Raw genomic sequence first — 19,457 nt, 5'->3', positions numbered from 1 at the left:
ATAAAACAAAAGTGCTGTGATCTTCACTCTCATATTCATTTTCAAAAAGTAATAATAAAAGAAATAATGAAACATATTAAATCAGTTAATATTTATCATTTAAAACCTCAACAACAACAACAACAACAACATAATCAGAATAGATATAATAATAATAATAATAATGATCGTAGAAATTTTAATCAAAGACAACAACAAAAACAACAAGATTTATCACAATATAGTATAACAAAACCTAAAGAGATTGCAACTTTTAGTTATGATGATGATAATAATAGATTCCCTTCAATCATTGTATGAAGAATTGAATATATATATATACTTTATTATATTGATATTAACAAGTAGCTCATCTATCTAGAATGAATTTAAAGAACCAAAACAATTACCTATAAACTTGGTAGAAGGATTTGATTTAAAATCAATGCCTTTAAATAATAATCCTTCACCTCTTGATCCAATACTAGATACTCTTGAATCAAATAATATAAATGTAAATAGAGATAGATAGATAGAAAGAGATCATATTAGTAAAACTAGACTCTAATATTTATTTCTCTCTCTCTCTTTTTTTTTTAGTTGAGAGATATTGATTTTATAACATATAGAAATAATTTAAACAAAATATTTGGATCTTATATAAACAAGGATTCATGGACAATAGATATTGAAACAAAGAATGATATTATTCATCTTGGTATTGTAATGGATGCAAAGATTGGTTATAGTGATGAAAATCATGCAAAATCGATATACTCTGGTTTCAAGTTTGAAGAATTGGCAACCTCTAGAGAAACAACTCTAAAGTATTGTTCAATTGTTAAAACTCGTTTGGCAAATCAATTTAATATCATTTTGGCTGCTGAAATTGATTGTATTGAAAAAGAGAAAAAAGAAAATCAAGAAAAAGAAAAAGAAAAAGATAATTTAAAAAGAAATAGAGATGAAGAAGAACAAGAAAAAGAACGAGTTGAAAGAAAATATATAGAATTAAAAACATATAGATTATTAAATAATGATAAAACAATCAACACTTTTGAAAGATTCAAGACATTTGCTTTTTGGATGCAATCTTTTTGGGCTGGCATTGAAACCATTGTATGTGGATTTCGTGATGAAGAGTTTAATGTTACGGAAATTAAACATTATAATACTCATCAACTTTCAATCATTGGTAGAAATCATTGGGTATGTTAATATTTATTTATTTATTTATTTATTTATTTATTTATATTTTTTAATTATAGAATCCAAATGAATGTATGTTTGTTGGATACCAAATATTACAATTTATAAAATCAAATGTTTTAATGAATCAACGTTATAGTTTGCAATTTATTCATCCCAATATTGTTTTGTATCAATTGGACAAGAGTACTGCTCCTAGTATATTACCAAGTGGTTATCAAGATTGGTTGGCTCAGTCAACTAAAAAAAAATAAATCAATTGGAAAGATAATCAAAAGTCTTTAGATAAATTAATTTCAATGGTGGGTCGGGCAGCTCGAGGAAACACCACGAGGCTGGCAGCTAGAGGCAGCATCAAGAGGCTGGCAAGGCAAGGCAGCTCATGACACAGCGCGAGGAAAAAAAAGGGCATAAAAAAACGTGCTCAGACCAACATCAAGAACCAGTGACTGGGAAACACCACGAGGCTGGCAACACGAGGCAGCGTCAAGAGGCTGGCAACGCAAGGCAACTCATGACACAGCGAGGCAAAAAAGGGCATAAAAAAACGTGCTCAGACCAAGAATCGAACTTGGGATAAGAGGACCACAACCTCTTGTGATGCCACTTCACCATCTGAGCAGCTTACATATGCCCATAATAATTTTCTCGGCCTTGGCCTCGGTTTTTTTTTTTTTTTTCAGCAATGCAATTGTCAAAACATACTCACATACTAAATACTGAAGAGATTAGTGAACTGAACAGTTTAATTAATTGGTATCTCTACTCGCCATCATCTTCTACATAAGTCAAAACAAATAAATACAAAAATAGCATAGCTCGCCCAAGAGCAGCACTCCATTGGACAAAGGGAGGCATCGGCCTCTGGGACATGGACAAGTTGCGCAAAAGGCATGGACGATGAATCGTTTCCTTCCAACAACCCCATCTCGTACCGCAGGGTGTGGACCAACCATATATTCGGCCAGCAGGAGACACCAATACAATATGCAACAGCTCCAATCATACACTATTTGTTTGAATGTATCCACGTCCAACCACGAGCCCCATAGTTTAGCAAGTTGCAACTCGACTGAACCGACAACAGAGTGCAGTGAAATGTCCACGCTCTCAACTTCACCAAGCAGAGAGCACATCACAGACGTTATGTCAATGCTGTTGCTATACTCTTCCACCGCACATGGTGCCACCACCTGAATGTGCAATTCGACTTTGACGACGACGATCGCGACTACTCTCTCGACCCAAACGAAGTAGCAATCGTTACCAAAAGATTCAAAACTATAATCTATCTTGAATATCTAAAACTAATCCAAAACTGCAAGTCGATTCTAGCTAAATGTCAACCTGATCGATGGTCGGTCCTAATCTCGAACTGATCGCAAACTTTAGTAAATTCTCTCTCATTTGGGGCAAACTAGCTACACCCTATCGCATTCCCTCCTTCCTAACTAAAACTAACCACTATCTAACAACTACTTCAAATTAAACAACAATAATAATTAAATCATTAATTTAAAAATAAACAATATGTCTTCTGCAGTGTGATGAAGAGGTGAAAAAAAAAAAAAAAAAAATTTTTTAAGCCCCGACAAGCTTGGATAAATAACAAATAATAAAGTATATACAATATAGAGACATAGTAAACGCTTGTACAATTAAAAGTAGTTGTTTTACTATTATTTTTTCTTATTTTTTTTTTTTTTTTTTTTTTAATGTTATCTTATCTATCTATTCAATCAATAGCAACTCTTGTTAAATATAATGAAATAAATTAAAAAGAATTAATATTATTAAACAAACTATAGTCTTTATTCAGACATTTTTTAAGGTGTCAAGGTGATCTATATATTTATAAATTATAATAATATTGATAAAGAGTATAAACATAACTCTCTTCATCGCTAGTAATTATCAAGATAACTTTGCAAATTGTTTTTTTTTCGACAATGGGTCATGGAAATTTCCGACACTTTGTTTAGATCTCATCAACAATTATATATATATTCCAAATCAACCTCGTCTATTATAGTATTAATAAATTAAACTGACAACATGTATATAAGGATAAAACCAGAGATAGTTGAAGAGAATGAAAATGAAAGATTAGAGAATCAGATGTATATTGATCAGCTTGATGCTTTGTCTAGAGATGGTCAAAATCTTCATCGAGGATCTATCAATCCTTTAAACGAATACAATCGAGATGCATTAGAGTATACATTACCATGGCCAATAATACAACGTATATTCAAGTTGGCATCACGTGCTCTATGTACCTGTGTCAATAGCGATGCATTCAAAAAGACTCATCAAGATCGATCATCGATCATGCCAAATGACAGATACGATGATCCTCCTCGTCACCTATTAGAGTTGCACGGCAAATTTGTGGTTCAACAAAGGGTGAAACAACACTCGCTGACAGGAGATCAACTATGCTCTATTCATCGTTTCAGCAGTACTGTCACTGGACGCAAACCCCAATTTGTTTATACTGCACAAGAAACTTCCTCTTACAATCACAAATACAAAGGTGTAGAACAAGAGAATTGTCGATGGATGCGTAGTATGGCACTGCTATGCAAGAGAATGTTTTCATTTATTGCAACGCAACTCTTTACCACTGTTGTGATAAACTCTACCAAAAACACTTGGTATCACGTCACCAACAACTATTGTATCATTAAAAAGCCAAAGACATTGATCATAGTCCCTTCCAAACCTTCACAACCATCACTATTCTTTATGAATAGAACCCAAACATCGTTGGCCAAAGAGTTTTTTGAGCATGTCGAGCATTTACACATATGCGAGCCATTCTTGCTCCAAAATACCGCCTCCATCTCTTATCTCGTCAGTTTGATGCCAAATATCAGATCATTTACTCTAAACTGCGATATTGACAGATCAGTCTTGATTGACCTTTTTAATGGCCCTCTACAAACCATTCCATCACTCAACTTGATAAATGCCCGTGTGGTGATGCCTCGAACCTTTGGCTTGGGACAAATGCAAGTGGAACAAGAAGGACTTGTGATTGGTAGTCTTATTCAACCGACATTTAACCTTACAAAGATTATCCTCTTACAACCATTCGATTGGAACAGTCTAGGTAAAGAGGTCAAACAAAATCTTCAAGTCATCTCGCTCCTTTATCCTCATGGAGACAAAATCAAACTAGTCTCTGCTGATTTTCCAAACTTGCGACATGTCTACACCATGAGTCATGATCGCAATCATGACCATCTTCCAAACAGTGTTGCCAAAGTTACATACCTCGACTTTCAACTACCCATTCTCGATATTGACTTTTTACACACCAACATCTCAACAATACAATTTAAAACTATCCACTCGACCAAATCTGATCAATACACTCGTCTGTCGATTAAAAATGTCAACACTATTATCATCCTTTCATCATTTGATGTTTGTCAATCAGATATCAACCATTTTAATGATTTGGGTTATGATCATATTGGAACATCACCATACAATAGATCAAATAATTTAAAATCAAGTCAAAAGAAATTATTTTTTATTAAAAAAAAATATTTTAATCAAAATCAAAATCAAAATCAAAATGATCAAAATAATAATAATCAAAATAATAATAATTATCAAAATCAAAAGATTAATAATTCTTTACCAACATTTATAATTTATAAAATAATTGGAATGACATTTAAATTAAGAGAACGTTGTACATGTGTTTATGAAAAAGAAACTGTACTAAAATGGATTGATAAGGGAGATGATATTCTAGATGAACAAGAGGAAATGAAACGTTTCAATGAAATGAAGAATAATTGTCCAACTCATTTCTCACATTCTATTCCATATGTACCATTATCTTTTTCTCTGCAAGACAGTAATCGATCCAAATTACAATTGGCACTCATCAACAAAGATATATTTAATTATATCAGTGGAAATTGCTTCTCTACCATTCAACTTGAAAAGTGTTTCGCCTCTACCTCGGCTCACTCTGCAAATCCATATTGTGTTGCTTTTAAACACTTGACAACTTTGATAAGTTGCAGCAATGTTTTAGAAAGAATTTTCTTTATAAAAGACAATCTTTTACACATTACCAAGCTATTGGCCAATGGAGATGATTTAAAAGACATTATCAAACATTTACCAAATCTCACGACCATTTATATCTCACAAATTCCATCCCGCTACAATTTACGATTGGACATTTCCAATCTTGGACAACTCACGTATCTCTCTAAATTGAACTTTATAGGCTCGAATATCGAGATTGATCATTTAACATTGTTGAATGAAATTAAAAACTTGCCTCTCCAAAAACTTTGCCTTCCATCCAACAGTCTTGGTGTCTACTCTCAACTTTTTCTCGGATTGAAACAATCAATTACCAAAATGTCTGTTGCTGCCTCTAATTGGCAAGATCTCTGTCAGTTCCCAAATGTGAGACACATTGTTATTGTCGACGATTACCCGATCCATTCTCCACCATTACCAAACACCATTACAAAGGTAACATCACACTCTTTGGACATTGATTTTCTTCCTAAAAGCCAATCTGTTGAAACATTAAAGATCGCTGCAAGTTATAGACCCAGAGGTTGTTTATTTGACATTTCACAACTCTCTCCAAGATTCAATAACCTTGTCAGAAAACTCTCGTTGGAATGTCATCATGTCGAAAATTTTATCTATGGCTACGAATATCCATTCAACATTCCAGATGATTTGTTTGGTTCATTTAATTATCGAATTGAATATAGTCGGACATCTTTAATCACTGAATATATTAAACTAAAAAGAGAATGAATAAAAATAAATAAATGAAAATATTTCTATCAATTTCAATTAATTTTCTTTTTTTTTCTTGAATGAAACAAGAAGATGGGACTATAGTAGGACATCTGTGAATTATAATATAAAGAAATATTTAAAACTAGATAGAGTTCTAATCAATTTAATTGATTCAATCCAAGGGTAACTAAAAAAGAGTTTCAAAATAAAACATCGAGGTATTCTTGCAAAATATATTTTTAATCCAAGATAATGAATAGAAACTTGAACTTGTTTGTTCCATTTGGGTGGAGGTATGTGAGGCTTAAAAAAGTTAATTTCCTTTGATTTACAAAAAGAACATTGGATTGACAAAAAGAACATTAAGTTGACAAAAAACTTGTATGGTTTTAAAGATTATGCTCACTGAGCTAACAAGGCACTTGATGTCCAAAATCAACAGAAAAAGATTCCAAATTTTAGTATGGAAACCTTAAAAATCGTCAAAAAAAGCATCGGGGCTCAAATTTTCAATTTTCTTTTTTGGAAACATCCAAGCCTTGTTAGCTCAGTTGGTAGTAGCGTAAGACTGAAGATCTTAAGGTCGCTGGTTCGATCCCGGCACAAGGCAGCCCAAAAGGCAACTGTTTTGATCTTTTTTTGCCTGCCGCTGCCTATGTGTAATGAGAATGGACCTTTTTTTACAAAATCCCAATTCTCACGCACCTACAAACGAGCAACAGCTCTCATCATTCATTATTATTACATTTTATATAACACTATACAATCTATAAGACTAACCATAGTTTATATAAGGTAACTAAATAATAAAGATTATTACATTTTATATAACACTATACAATCTATAAGACTAACCATAGTTTATATAAGATCTTGATTATTACTATCCTATTACTATCTATATCGTAGGGCCCTCGACAAGATAGAGCATAGTTTAGTAAACTTTATTTTTAATATTAAACAGAGTTAATATAAAACAATACAGAGTAGAATAATGTCATCAACTAATACAGAAGATAGTACATTTAACATTCTAGATGTCGCAAGACGTCTGCGAAATGCTGAACTAAACTTATCGGACCTTGAGATCAATGATTCTCAGGCCCTCATACACAAACTATTTATATGTTTGGCTATGACTAAGGAAAAGTTGGACTTAAAGGATAGTGAATACAGAAATGCAGCATCAGCAAAAATCCAACATTACAACGATTTACAAATAATGAAAGGTACTTGCGCAGAATTGCAAGGGAACATCAACCTATATTCAGATAAGATGAAAAAAACGATTGATCTTATGGAAGAGAACAAGGCACTGAGAGAGGACAATTTCAACCTCCAACTACAGTTAATGGACAGAAAGGACAACTCTCCCTCCTCCTCATCCTCCTCATCCACCCTCATCAACACCTTGTCCTCAGCTGACCTGAAACAGGCAAATAAAGAAGTGATACAACCTGCAATAGTACCACTCGCACCCTCGTCTAAGACGATTAGAATCGAGGCTAGCAAAATCAAACCGATCTTGGAAACAATTAATTCCAGATCAATCAAGAAATCAATCAAGAAACTAACAGTGGCTTGTTACATGATCGAGAATAACAGTGCAGAGCAATTCGCCAATGCAAAGCACACAATAACCGGACTGGCCATCAAAGGAATCGACTCAAAGTACAACGATAAAATGATGGACGGAACTGAAGAGGAAAAAGCCAAACTGTCTACATGGACTGGCTTCATAGAATGGGTGGTTAAAATACTATACAGCCCTATCCTCGCTAAAGACGAAATGACCAAACGTCTCTCCAACTTCAAGCTCAAAGACAATCTCTCAAACTTTAGCGAATTCTTGGATGAAATCATAGATTTGGTTGAAGTCGAAAAGGTCAACGGCGATGTCGTGACCAAGCTTGTTTGGCCTAAACTGGAAAGTTTAGAGATTGGATACATGTTTAATGTAGACTCACTCAAGGAATCAAGAATGATCAAAATTGCTCAACTCGAGAGCAAGGTCGACCCTAAGCTATTCGAACCGTGGTACGGAACCTTTGAATTGGCACTAGAGGAGATGCTTCTAAAGAAAGCGACCAAAACAACGTTCGTGAAACCATTCACCCCCAAACAAGAACAACAAAAGAAGGGTGGCGACAACAAACAAGAAAAGACAAACGACGCCAAACCGGAAGAGAAAGGAAAGGATGCCAACAACACTGGTCGTAAGAAGCCGTGGGATCGGCAAAGCCGACAAGACAACAAGAAAGTAGAAAGCTACAACGTCAAGGGTCTGACCAACAAAGGTCAATCGTTCCTCCTCCCTATCACAATCGGAGAGAAAACAATCAATGCATTGGTTGACTTGGGTAGTCAAGTGTCTCTAATGGACTCTAAATTGGCCATGGAACTAGACATGGAAACGTCAGTCTGTAATGCCAAACTAACCCCCCTAATCGCGAAAGGGGTCAAGGTTGACCACCAAGGTGATATCACGTTTACATTCAACGCAAAAGTGGACAAGAACGATAGGAAGATTGAAATGAAGTTACCTATGTTCATCACAAAGTTAAAAGACGGCATTGTACTCGGAGAAAATGCATTCTCAATTTTAAAACCAGTGCTACACCTCTATGACTCATTACCATGGATGAAGTTCATGGTAAATGTAAACGGAAACAATTACCAAGCAACAGCCAATATTTTACCGACAATATCAAAAAACACTGGTAACCTATTGCTCAGAAAGCCAAGTACACCTACATTTAACAACGTGGTACAAGAGCTGCTACCCAAAATTATAGTCAAAGAGAATAACAAGGACAAAGAAAAGAAAAAGGAAAAGGTTAAAATTCCAAAAGGATTAATTACCGAGGATAATGGTAACAAAAAGGAGCAGAGCGAGGGCAAAGCAGGAGCGAAAATGGTGCCTCCATCCCCTTCATCCCCTTCATCCCCTTCATCCCCTTCATCCTCCTCTACACCCGTTCCTACTACTCCCTCCCCAGCATCTCCTGTTGGTACCAACCCTCACATTAGAGTGATCAACGGAAAAAGGGTTAAACCCATTCCAGTTGACCCTAAATCAATCGACATGACCAAGTATGGTACTTACGATAAGGTATACGAAGAGAAAATTAGAGACATAATCGCTAGGAACTTGGACGTAATTGTACTTGAAATTCCAAATGACTTTCCACCACCTCTATCGAAATATGATATGGATATCAAGCTGCTACCCGGCTGCGAAAATATCACATTCAAAAACAACTATGGAAGAGAACCGGTAAATAAAAGAGCACTAGCCCTGGCAAACTTGCAAAAGATGTTGGATGCCGGTATTATTGTAAGACCACCACCAAATACTCCTGTATCCTCACCAGCATTTTGGAAGACGGAAGGACCTGATAAAGGGCGGTTTATCGTCGATTACTCCAAACTGAACGACGCAACAGTGGCAGATACATACCCACAGAAAAACCTACAAGAAGGAAAAGAAAGGTTAAGTAAATCTGAAAGAAAGACGGTGATCGATCTAAAAAGCGGATATCACCAAATAAATCTGTCGAAAGAGAGTCAATACTTAACCACCTTCTCGTATGGCGGTGAACATTACATGTTTACACGTGCATGCTTCGGCCTGAAAAACTCTGGTGCTTTCTTCAACCGTTGGATCAACGACGTACTCGAGAAGGAGGAAATCAATTGTGAGAGATATGTTGACGACCTAGCGATTGGAACTGAAGACAACATCGATCTACACTTGAAAAAATTAGACAAGCTGTTCAACTGCATGCGTGAAAACTACGCATACGCGAATGCAAATAAAATGAAGTGGTTCCTAAAGGAAGTACCCTTTGGCGGAGATTTGATCTGCGTCAAAGAGATCAAACAATTGACGAACAAAACTCAAGTGATCGTTAATATGCCTCCCCCTCAAACCATAAAGGAACTCAAAAGATTCCTTGGTGCCATCAATTTCTATCGTCAATTCATGGGACATGTAGGACCAAGCATTCATCGCTTACAAGAACTCACGAAGGGCAATCCAAGGAAAATTAAACTATCAAAAACGGACTTGGAAGACTTTGAAACCATCAAAAAAGCCTTGATAGCCGACACATGCCTAATGTCGCCACGCGACGACTCACCACTACTGGTCTACACAGATGCCTCTGATGTGGGCAGCGGATTAATGATTGCCCAAGACGATGGGACAGGCAAATTACGGCCAATCTTATTTGACTCGAAAAAATTTGACCAGGCCCAGAGAAATTATGATACTAAAGATCGTGAACTATTAGCAGTAGTACATGCACTGGACAAGTTCGACTACCTGTTGAGAGCAAAACCATTCGTGCTCTACACAGATCATAAGAACATGCTGCATTTTAATTTATACGAAGATTCTGGTAACGGTAGACACATTCGTTGGGGTGAATTCCTCAACACCTTCAACTATGTCACTAAATTTATCGATGGCAACAGTAACTACATGGCCGACTATCTGTCCAGAACCCCAGATTTCTTTAATCCTTGGGATTCAGAATTTATAAAACAGATCATATCTAGTTACACTGACCCAAAATTGAAACCTTCAACAACAACTTGGTTGGATAAAATTAAAGATAGAGAAGATATGGTTAATATCGATGGTATTTATTATTGGATCCATGGTGAACAAAAAAGAGTGGTCATTGTAAACGACGACCATATCATAAGACTGTTGGACGAAACACACAAATCCAAATACTCTGGTCATGCCGGCAGAAACAGACTATCAAAAAAACTATCAAACCACTACATCTGGCCCAAGATGAATGAATCAATAGCAAAATACATCCGCTCATGCACCGAATGCCAGAAGAATAATATCGAAAAGTTCAAGCAAGGATTATTGGTACCATTACCAATACCTGATGGTGTATGGCAAGAGATATCAATAGATTTCTTGTCCCTACCCAAAGCAGCCACGGGCGAAGACAATCTCATCGTCGTAGTCGATAGACTTTCCAAGATGGTCAAGATACACCCTTGTATGCAAACCATCACTGCGGAAGAAGTTGGTCAATGGTTTGGTAGAACTATTATCGCCCAATTTGGCGTCCCCAAGAATATCGTTTCCGATCAAGATCCGAAATTCACTAGTGACTTCTGGCAAGCAGCTATGAAGAGTATTGGTACTCAACTAAAAATGACTCAACCCCATCGGCCCCAGGCTGATGGACAGACCGAGATTATCAACAAGCAAATCTTGAGTGCAATCCGAAAAATGTCTAATGAAAAAAACCAATGGGCAAGGGACTACCAAATAATCGAAGCGATTATTAACAATAATATCAACACAAGCACCGGCTATACACCCAATCAAATCGTAATGGGTTACGAACCGATTATGCCATGGAATGCACTGAGCATGCCATTCAGCGACTATCGTCGTAATATGGAAACCTATCGCCAAATGGCGAAATCAAACATGCTGGAAGCTCAGATCAGAAATCAAATACAATACGATAAAGGAAGAGCCAAGTCATGCGAATACAAGATTGGTGACCTGGTTAAAGTCAAGCGGGCTGTTCTAGATACACATAAAACAGAACTGAACGAAAACGACTACAAGTTGAGATCAAAGTATGCTGGTCCTTTCAAAGTTACAAAGATTATCAGCCCAACCAATGTATCAATCAAAATCAACAACCGTAAAGGCGATCGTCAAAACCGTACAGTAAATGTATCAGACATTTATATTATGGATGCAGATGGCGTCGACACTGACGTACAAGACATTGTGGAAATCATTGGGAAAAGAAACCAAAAGTATGGACGCGGATCTAGAATCGAATACTTGGTAAAGTATGATGGACTAGATGAAGACCACAACAATTGGATACATGAGGTCGTTCTCAAGGCTTACAACAAGACTAAATCACTCGTGGAAGCCTATGAATACCAGTTGAAGAACAACCCCAAAAATCATAAAAAAAAATAAGTATCTATCAAGTTGATTCAATTGAAACATTGTTTCTAGCTTGGTAGGGAATGTGTAATGAGAATGGACCTTTTTTTACAAAATCCCAATTCTCACGCACCTACAAACGAGCAACAGCTCTCATCATTCATTATTATTACATTTTATATAACACTATACAATCTATAAGACTAACCATAGTTTATATAAGATCTTGATTATTACTATCCTATTACTATCTATATCGTAGGGCCCTCGACAAGATAGAGCATAGTTTAGTAAAGCTATATTCTTGATCTACTCATCGTTGGCTATCGAAAGAACGAGGTTTGGTTGATTTCTATCAAAACTGGATCACCAAAACAATAATTTTAAAAAATCAGTTCCAGTTTTTTTTTTTTTTTGCCAGCTCTTCTGGTCCACACTTTTTTGGCGTGTTTGGGATAGATTTGATTCTTTTTGCTATATTCTTGATCTACTCGAAAAAACGAGTTTTGGTTGATTTCCAACAAAGCCTGATCCCTAAAAGATTAAAAAATCATTCCCGGTTTTTTTTTTTTGGTCAATTTTGGTGAACCCTCTTTCTTTTGGTTTACACCTTGTATACTTATCTTTCAGGTTTATTTTGATTTAATAAGTACTAATTTACTATTTACTTTGTTTAAAATTAAAAAAATATTCTTCCTTGGCTTTAAAAACAATTGAATTCAAAAATATTAATATTTTACCTGGTGGTATCATTCGTCTTTGCTGGCTTCTTGGTCGAGAGATACAAAATACTTGAAAGTGCACTACTCTCTCAGTGTCGGTTTAAATTCCTTTGTTCAGTACGTCGCATTCGCATGGTTCGAAGAAAAGAGAGTGAAAAGACCTGGATGATAATTCCATAAGCTTGTCGTATGTGACATTTGCTATTCTCACAAGCTTGTCCACATGTTTAAAGATTAATTTAAAAATTAAACCAACAAGATAATATACATAGTTAATAATCTATTGCATAATTACAAAGAAAAGGAAAACAAAGGTTAATTAATCTCACACACATGATAATTATTCTGTTCTCTCCTATCGGAAGAGAAGTACTCAGAAGTTACAAAGTTTTATTAATTATACTTTTTAATTGACGAGCAAGAAATAAAGATTATTTCGAGAAGAACTAAAGTTAATTCGTTCTCTGGGTTGTCCATGTCTATGATACATGTTATATAGGCTTTGATCATGTATCTTTTGTATATAGTATCAGGCAATTTGGATTGTTTTGGATTGTTGTTTGTTCTAAAAATAAAAAGATATCTCCATTTTTTTTTGTCTCGCTTGGGCTTTTATATTGTGTTGTTAAAATTACTGTGTTATTATTATTTAGTAAATTATTATACTATAAATATTATTATTGATAGATGATGAGAGAATAGAAGAGGATGATGGTGGTGAGGAGGATGAGAAGAATGAAGTTGAGGGTGATAGATTATAGATGAAGGGTACACAGAGTCTTGTACCTCTCTAAATGACTAGGTAGTGCGATCTTGTAGACAGTAGGATGGTTGTAGTTGGAGGAGAATCGAAGGATGATAGTTTGTATTCGTTCTGTAATGGTATACTGATTCGTTGGTTTGGTTCATTAGAGCCAAGTGCCATCGATTACATAATTCTAACGTCTTGTCCCAGTTTACTTTTATAATATGTCGCATCCTTTAGCAATCTAGCTCGAAGATATTGTTCAGTGAATGGTTCATCTATTTGGTGACGTAGATCATTTCTGAGGGCGGGCGAGGCGAAATGGGGCCCCAGGGTCAAAAATTTGGAGCATATTCCTATGCTCTATCATATAAGGGTTAGTATCCTGGACTTTGAATCCAGTCATCTGAGTTCGAATCTCAGTAGAGCAAATCTTTTTTTATTTCATCAAAAAAAGCTCCCCCAAAATTTTTATCTGTTGCATCGCCTTGTCCTCGTCATTATCTATCGTTTGGTAAAGGTTTTATCCTTTTCTGACCATACCTGACCGATAAACGGTGATTTTTGTAAAATGTGGAAAAAAAAAATTGTAGGTTGGCTTTTCAAAAAAAAGAAAACCAACAAAGAGAGCCAAGGTATAAAATAGATATTGAAAGTAACTTGCATCAATCAATAATAATATTACATTCATCTTACAGTTTCATCACTTGTCCTCCTTTGTATTTGTGGACTGATAGTTTTTGGACCTCTAGATCGCACAATTTGCTTTTTCCAAACTCTTGCTTTTATGCCTTGTATCCTAGGTGTTGTCAGTGAACTTGTCACCCTCGTATTTATATCCTTCTGGTCATCTGCAACCAACAAAAAAGTATATAAAAACGTGTGACGAGGGAGGTACAGCACTATTGGAGCTAGGAATATATCTTTTTTTTTTGTGATGGTATTGACATGTGGGTTGTCCATTGATTGATTGTATTTAATAATTTAGAATACAAATATTTCTTTTAAATCTCTTTTCAACATGTAAACTAAATAAATTACTAATTTGGTAACATTCTTCGTTGCTTGCTTGCTTGATAAATATATATCTATTCTTATACTTTTTAAAAAGGATTGAATTGATAACCAAGGGAAAATATCAAATCTATTGTATTTGTTGATTCATTGATAATGGAGCAAGGGTTTGGTAGTATTGATGTAGTCATAACTACATTTCTACCCAATTCTGTATGTATGAAATTTCACCTACCACATTTGGAATCTTCCAATGATCTTTGTGATAGGTTTCAAAGAAATCATAGACATGAGAAATATCATTTCATGTGAAATGTTGACCCTTGACTTGAGAGTGATTGAATCATTCTTTCATTTGAATAGTTAGGCCTCTTTAGAATGCATTTATCATATGATATCTTGTAGTTTGGAGGACAGCATATCTATTGAGCTTGTCCACGTTGATCTTTGCAATGATGTTGTTACAGAAATTGAATGATGTTGCAAAGGACACCAAGATTCGTTAGCAAATTTGGTTGATGACCTGTACCGCCTAGACCATCATTCTTAAAAACAATAATGGTCAACCGCTTTTGATACCTTTTGTTTTTTTAATTTTTTTTAATGTTTTTTTTGGAAAAGTAATATTTTTTTGGTTCTTATTTTCAAAATAACCAATACTATCTGGATGACACCATCAGTAGTTCCTTTTATAAACTCAATCAAATACACAAAAAAGACCCACTAGTCGAATTGATTTTTTTTTTAAAACAAAACTCGTCAATATACTATTTTTTTGATGAAAATGAATGAAACCTTGATAGATCGATAGAAAATGAATAGGGGAACAAGAGGGCATGCGAAAAAAGGTTGCAGCCGAAAAAATATTTAAAAAGCTTTGAAAAAAATCGTGCTCAGACCAAGAATCGAACTTGGGATAAGAGGACCACAACCTCTTGTGATGCCACTTCACCATCTGAGCATCTCACGAGAGCGAATGTGAAAATTTGCGGCCTTGACCTCGGTTTTTTCCGATCATCATTGATGATTTCTTATTTTTCTTCTCTAATAAGTTTTATTATTTATTTTAATTTATTTGTTAAACCTCTCTATCTTGAGGATGACGATATTCCAAACCAAGTAGAGCAAAGATATCTTTTTCACAAGAAGCATGAATAGGGTCACCTTTGATTTCGTTTTCATTTTTACCCATTCTCCTGACCAGATGAGATTCACTGAGCGAGAAACCATTTCTTCTTGCCCAAAGTCTCATCGAACGATTAAAGTGATCGGATCCAGTGAAATAAAGTAAAGCAAAAGGCCATTCTTCTTTGGATATGGTTTGAAAATCAATTCTTCGATGTAGACCATCTGGACCCAATCTACAAACTCCCATATACTTGTCACTATCTGATTTTACACTAGTTAGATGATCTGTGAGGAGATTGATAGATTCTAATTTAAGAGTAAGTCTTCTCAACAATCCATTCAATATTTCACCTTTTGAATGAGTAAACAATATATCAATATCTCCACAATCCTTTTTCATTCTTCTAAATGATCCACAAACTTCCATTATTATATTTGGATCCAATTCTTTTACTACATTTTCAATCTAAAATTAAATAAAAAATTAATAATTTATATTTCTATTTTTTTTTCTATCTATTTACAATAGAGACAATATTAATAACTTCAAGACGAGGAATTCTAGTTAAAAAATCTTCATAATATTTTAGACCAATATGTTGTTGAGAAGTCAAGAATAGAGGATCAATTAAAATGTGTTGTCTTAGTTGTTGAATGGATACGACACCTGCAGCCATCCAATTTTTAACTGTATTTGGACCGGCACCATGAATTTTCAATAGAGCTTGTGAGATTTGATTGGTAGTATCAGATAGAGAACTTTCAACACGTCTAAGAGTTCCAGTTTCTATAATTTCATCAATCTTTTCTCTAATCTTTGGACCAATTCCTCGAATGTCACCCAAATCTTTTGATGACGATAATTTAAAGGTTAAACCTTTTAAAATACCAATAGCTCGTTTATATGCATACTCTCTCCAACGATCACCATCACCCAATGCCTTTTCCAATAGTTTTTCCAATACCGATGTTATACTTTCATTATAATTGATTTTTGTACCTTTTTGACATGCAAATCCTTTTGCTCTTTTTGTATATTTAATTAATGATTGTGTTGAATTATTATTATTATTATTAATTGATTCTTCTTCTTCTTCTTCTTGATGATTTGGTTGAAATTTTAATGAATATGGTAATTGACTTGTAAATAAACTATTTGAAATTAATGATTGTGAAATTAATTGGTCCTCTTCTCCATCTGAATCAAATGATACAAATGAATAATCAATTGTTGAATTATCAATTGATTTTGTTGATTCATCATCACTTGATGATTGATATGATAACCAAGATGAATTGATATCAATATCTTCTAGTTTTGTTGGTATTTGATAGTAGTTTGTTGATGATGATGATTTTTTAATAGGTGATAGAGTTGGTAAAAATGATAAAGAAGAAGAAGAAGAAGAAGAAAAAGAATCATTTTTTGATCTTTTTAATTGCCTTGTTGTAATATCATCTATTGGTTCATTATAATGTACATTTTTCTTTGTTGGTGTAGATTGATCAATCGGTTGTTGTTGTTGATAATGTAACGGTATCAAAAACTTTGCATCATCAATTATCTTTTCACCTTTTTGAATTGATAATGTTAACCAATTGATTGTATATCCTACAATTGATTTCTATATATAGAAAGAATATTAATATATATATAAACATGTTTATCATTCATTTACTTACAGATAAAATTAAATCTTTAAAATCAGATGAAAGAGTGATAGGATCTATGATAGAGGTAGAATCTTGAACAAGTATATGAGTTGTTAGTGTTGTAATATGTTGACAAATTGTTCCTCCATTTGATATGATTTTAGTTTGAATAATATTTTGTTGTAATCTTCCAATCCCCTTTTTATTAATATAAAATATATTATTCTTAAACATTATTATCTCTACATTATTATTATTTATTGCAAATATATGTAAATGAAGATAGAAATAGAAAAAAGATGATTTTTATAAAAATAAATAATCATTGGCGCCATTTTTTTGTATTTTTTTTTATTATTTTATAATATTATAAAATATAATCCAAAGAATCTATATCATCATTTGTGTCGGTATCCCTAAGAAGGATAGGTTTTTTACTTCTATCAGGTACTGGTGGAGGCGGTAGATTAAATGATGATGATGATGATAAAGATTGTTGTTGACTCATTTGAGGATGAGTTATAGGTCTTGTTGCAAATGTTGGTGAATTATAAACTATTTGTTGTTGTTGGGATGATAGTTGTAATGGTTCATTGACAGCTTCAAGATGTAAATTAATTTGAAAGTCTGGTTTGAATTTACTACTAATACTACTATCTTCCAAAGATCCATGTGAAGGTCCATCCAATAGCATTTTTGGGAAAACGATCGATGTTGTCTTGTTGCCATTCGTATCTATTGGTGGTGTTACAAATGAAGTATGGAAAAATAATCTACATACACATGTATTTGAATCACTCATATTAAATTTCATCATTGTATCTCCTTGAATAATTATATGTTTTAATTCAAATCTCATATATTTATCATTTCCACTAAAGTAAGAAGGGAAAGAAAAAAAGAGGGTAAATAAAAAGTATATATTAATATTTTCTTTTTTTTTTCTATCTTACATTATAATTGTATTATTTTTATGAAATATTAAAGGTAATGATCTAATATTTGGATTATAATTTTTATGTAATTCTATAGAAGTTATAAAACTATTACTACAAATTTCGATAGAGGTAATCTTGTAAAGTGGAGGTTTAATGATTAATTCTTTTGGTACAAGTCCTTTGAGATGTGAAATATAATAACCAATATATCTTTTTTGTGATGGTACTGTTACACATGGTTGTCCATTGATACTTCTCATTGAATTAAAAAAACTGATTGTATTTAATAATATAGAATCCGATGTATCAAATATTTCTTGACAATCTCTTTTCAACATATAAATTAAATAACATGAAACTAAAAAAAAAGAAAAAAGAAAGATATAAATATAAAGTATAATGAATTTCCATCTTTTTTAGATAAAACATACTAATAGTACCAGTACGACCTAAAAAAAAAAAGAATGGAACAAAAAAAATTAGATATTATTTCTCTTTTCTCTTTTTTTCTTTTTCTTTTTTCTCTATGACATACCCTTTCCAGCTTTACAATGAATAGCAACAACATTTCTTTGATCAGATGATAACCATTGATCCATCCAATCTATGATATCCAATAATGTTAAAAAAGGAGGAGGAGAATGATCTTCAAATGCCATAATGACAACATTGCCACCCAATTTTGTATGTTTGTATGAAATTTCACGTGCCACATTTAGAATCTTCCAATGATCTTTGTGATAGGTTTCAAAGAAATCATAGACATGTGAAATATCATTTCGAATGACCTTTGCCAATGAATCTGCTGGATATCCCATTGCAATAATCCTTTCAGTGATATAACCAAGATCTAAATTGAATCCATCATTTGTAAATCTCTTTTTTTGTCCTGATACTAATGTTCTAAAATAATTAAATCCTCTATCACTCATTGTTAATATAAATAAATATAATAGTAGTGTTTCAAAAAAAACAAAACAGTAGTATTAACCATTAACCTACAATTTAACCATTATGAAAAAAAAATCTTGAAAGCAGAGTAGAGTAAAGTGTTGTTGCGAGTAAAAAAAGTGGTGTGGTGTTGTCTAATAATAATAATAATAGAGTATTTCTCTCTACTACAAAAAGTATTTCAATTTCTTCTAGGATGATTTGATCATCATTATAAATTTGATTGTTGTTTGTTGTTCTTTTGTTTGTTTGTTTGTTTGTTTGTTGTTCTATTTATTCATATAAAAAGAGTTGTTGATAAGATAGTTATACAATAATTTCAATTTGCAGCATTTTTTTTCAAAAGAAGATCGATGATCATCGTATGACTTTTACTAAAA

General features: G+C 33.6%; 4 protein-coding genes and 3 non-coding genes across 7 annotated transcripts; 4 read left to right on the top strand and 3 right to left on the bottom strand.

Moving 5' to 3' along the window:
• Nucleotides 1-66: 66 nt before the first annotated feature.
• On the top strand, nucleotides 67-1,442 carry DFA_08213 (uncharacterized protein; the record flags this gene model as incomplete). Its single annotated transcript, XM_004355654.1, has 4 exons — nucleotides 67-294; nucleotides 362-493; nucleotides 580-1,188; nucleotides 1,248-1,442. 4 exons carry the CDS (start codon nucleotides 67-69, stop codon nucleotides 1,440-1,442), a joined length of 1,164 nt encoding a protein of 387 aa, XP_004355707.1.
• Nucleotides 1,443-1,738: 296 nt separating this feature from the next.
• Nucleotides 1,739-1,809, bottom strand: DFA_08212. The gene has a single exon. It is a non-coding gene; the product is annotated as a tRNA-His (tRNA).
• Nucleotides 1,810-3,243: 1,434 nt separating this feature from the next.
• DFA_08211 (uncharacterized protein) lies at nucleotides 3,244-5,994 on the top strand (the record flags this gene model as incomplete). Its single annotated transcript, XM_004355653.1, has 1 exon — nucleotides 3,244-5,994. The coding sequence occupies one exon, from the start codon at nucleotides 3,244-3,246 to the stop codon at nucleotides 5,992-5,994; it is 2,751 nt and encodes a 916-aa protein (XP_004355706.1).
• A 521-nt stretch (nucleotides 5,995-6,515) lies between these two features.
• On the top strand, nucleotides 6,516-6,589 carry DFA_08210. The gene has a single exon. It is a non-coding gene; the product is annotated as a tRNA-Phe (tRNA).
• Nucleotides 6,590-6,973: 384 nt separating this feature from the next.
• On the top strand, nucleotides 6,974-13,409 carry DFA_08209 (uncharacterized protein; the record flags this gene model as incomplete). The annotated part of the gene is made up of 5 exons (XM_004355652.1): nucleotides 6,974-10,625; nucleotides 10,863-11,823; nucleotides 12,189-12,216; nucleotides 13,176-13,206; nucleotides 13,336-13,409. 5 exons carry the CDS (start codon nucleotides 6,974-6,976, stop codon nucleotides 13,407-13,409), a joined length of 4,746 nt encoding a protein of 1,581 aa, XP_004355705.1.
• A 1,888-nt stretch (nucleotides 13,410-15,297) lies between these two features.
• On the bottom strand, nucleotides 15,298-15,368 carry DFA_08208. Its single transcript has one exon. It is a non-coding gene; the product is annotated as a tRNA-His (tRNA).
• A 117-nt stretch (nucleotides 15,369-15,485) lies between these two features.
• Nucleotides 15,486-19,410, bottom strand: DFA_08207 (phosphatase tensin type domain-containing protein; the record flags this gene model as incomplete). The annotated part of the gene is made up of 8 exons (XM_004355651.1): nucleotides 15,486-16,001; nucleotides 16,060-17,160; nucleotides 17,219-17,430; nucleotides 17,627-18,063; nucleotides 18,142-18,484; nucleotides 18,662-19,029; nucleotides 19,129-19,211; nucleotides 19,390-19,410. 8 exons carry the CDS (start codon nucleotides 19,408-19,410, stop codon nucleotides 15,486-15,488), a joined length of 3,081 nt encoding a protein of 1,026 aa, XP_004355704.1.
• Between the last annotated feature and the right edge of the window lie 47 nt (nucleotides 19,411-19,457).

The sequence above is a fragment of the Cavenderia fasciculata genome (genome assembly GCF_000203815.1).
Source record: "Cavenderia fasciculata unplaced genomic scaffold Scf_ET2XIPL01COFD4-5, whole genome shotgun sequence".
NCBI classification, from domain to species: domain Eukaryota; phylum Evosea; class Eumycetozoa; order Acytosteliales; family Cavenderiaceae; genus Cavenderia; species Cavenderia fasciculata.
This window is presented reverse-complemented; position numbering and strand designations above follow the sequence as displayed.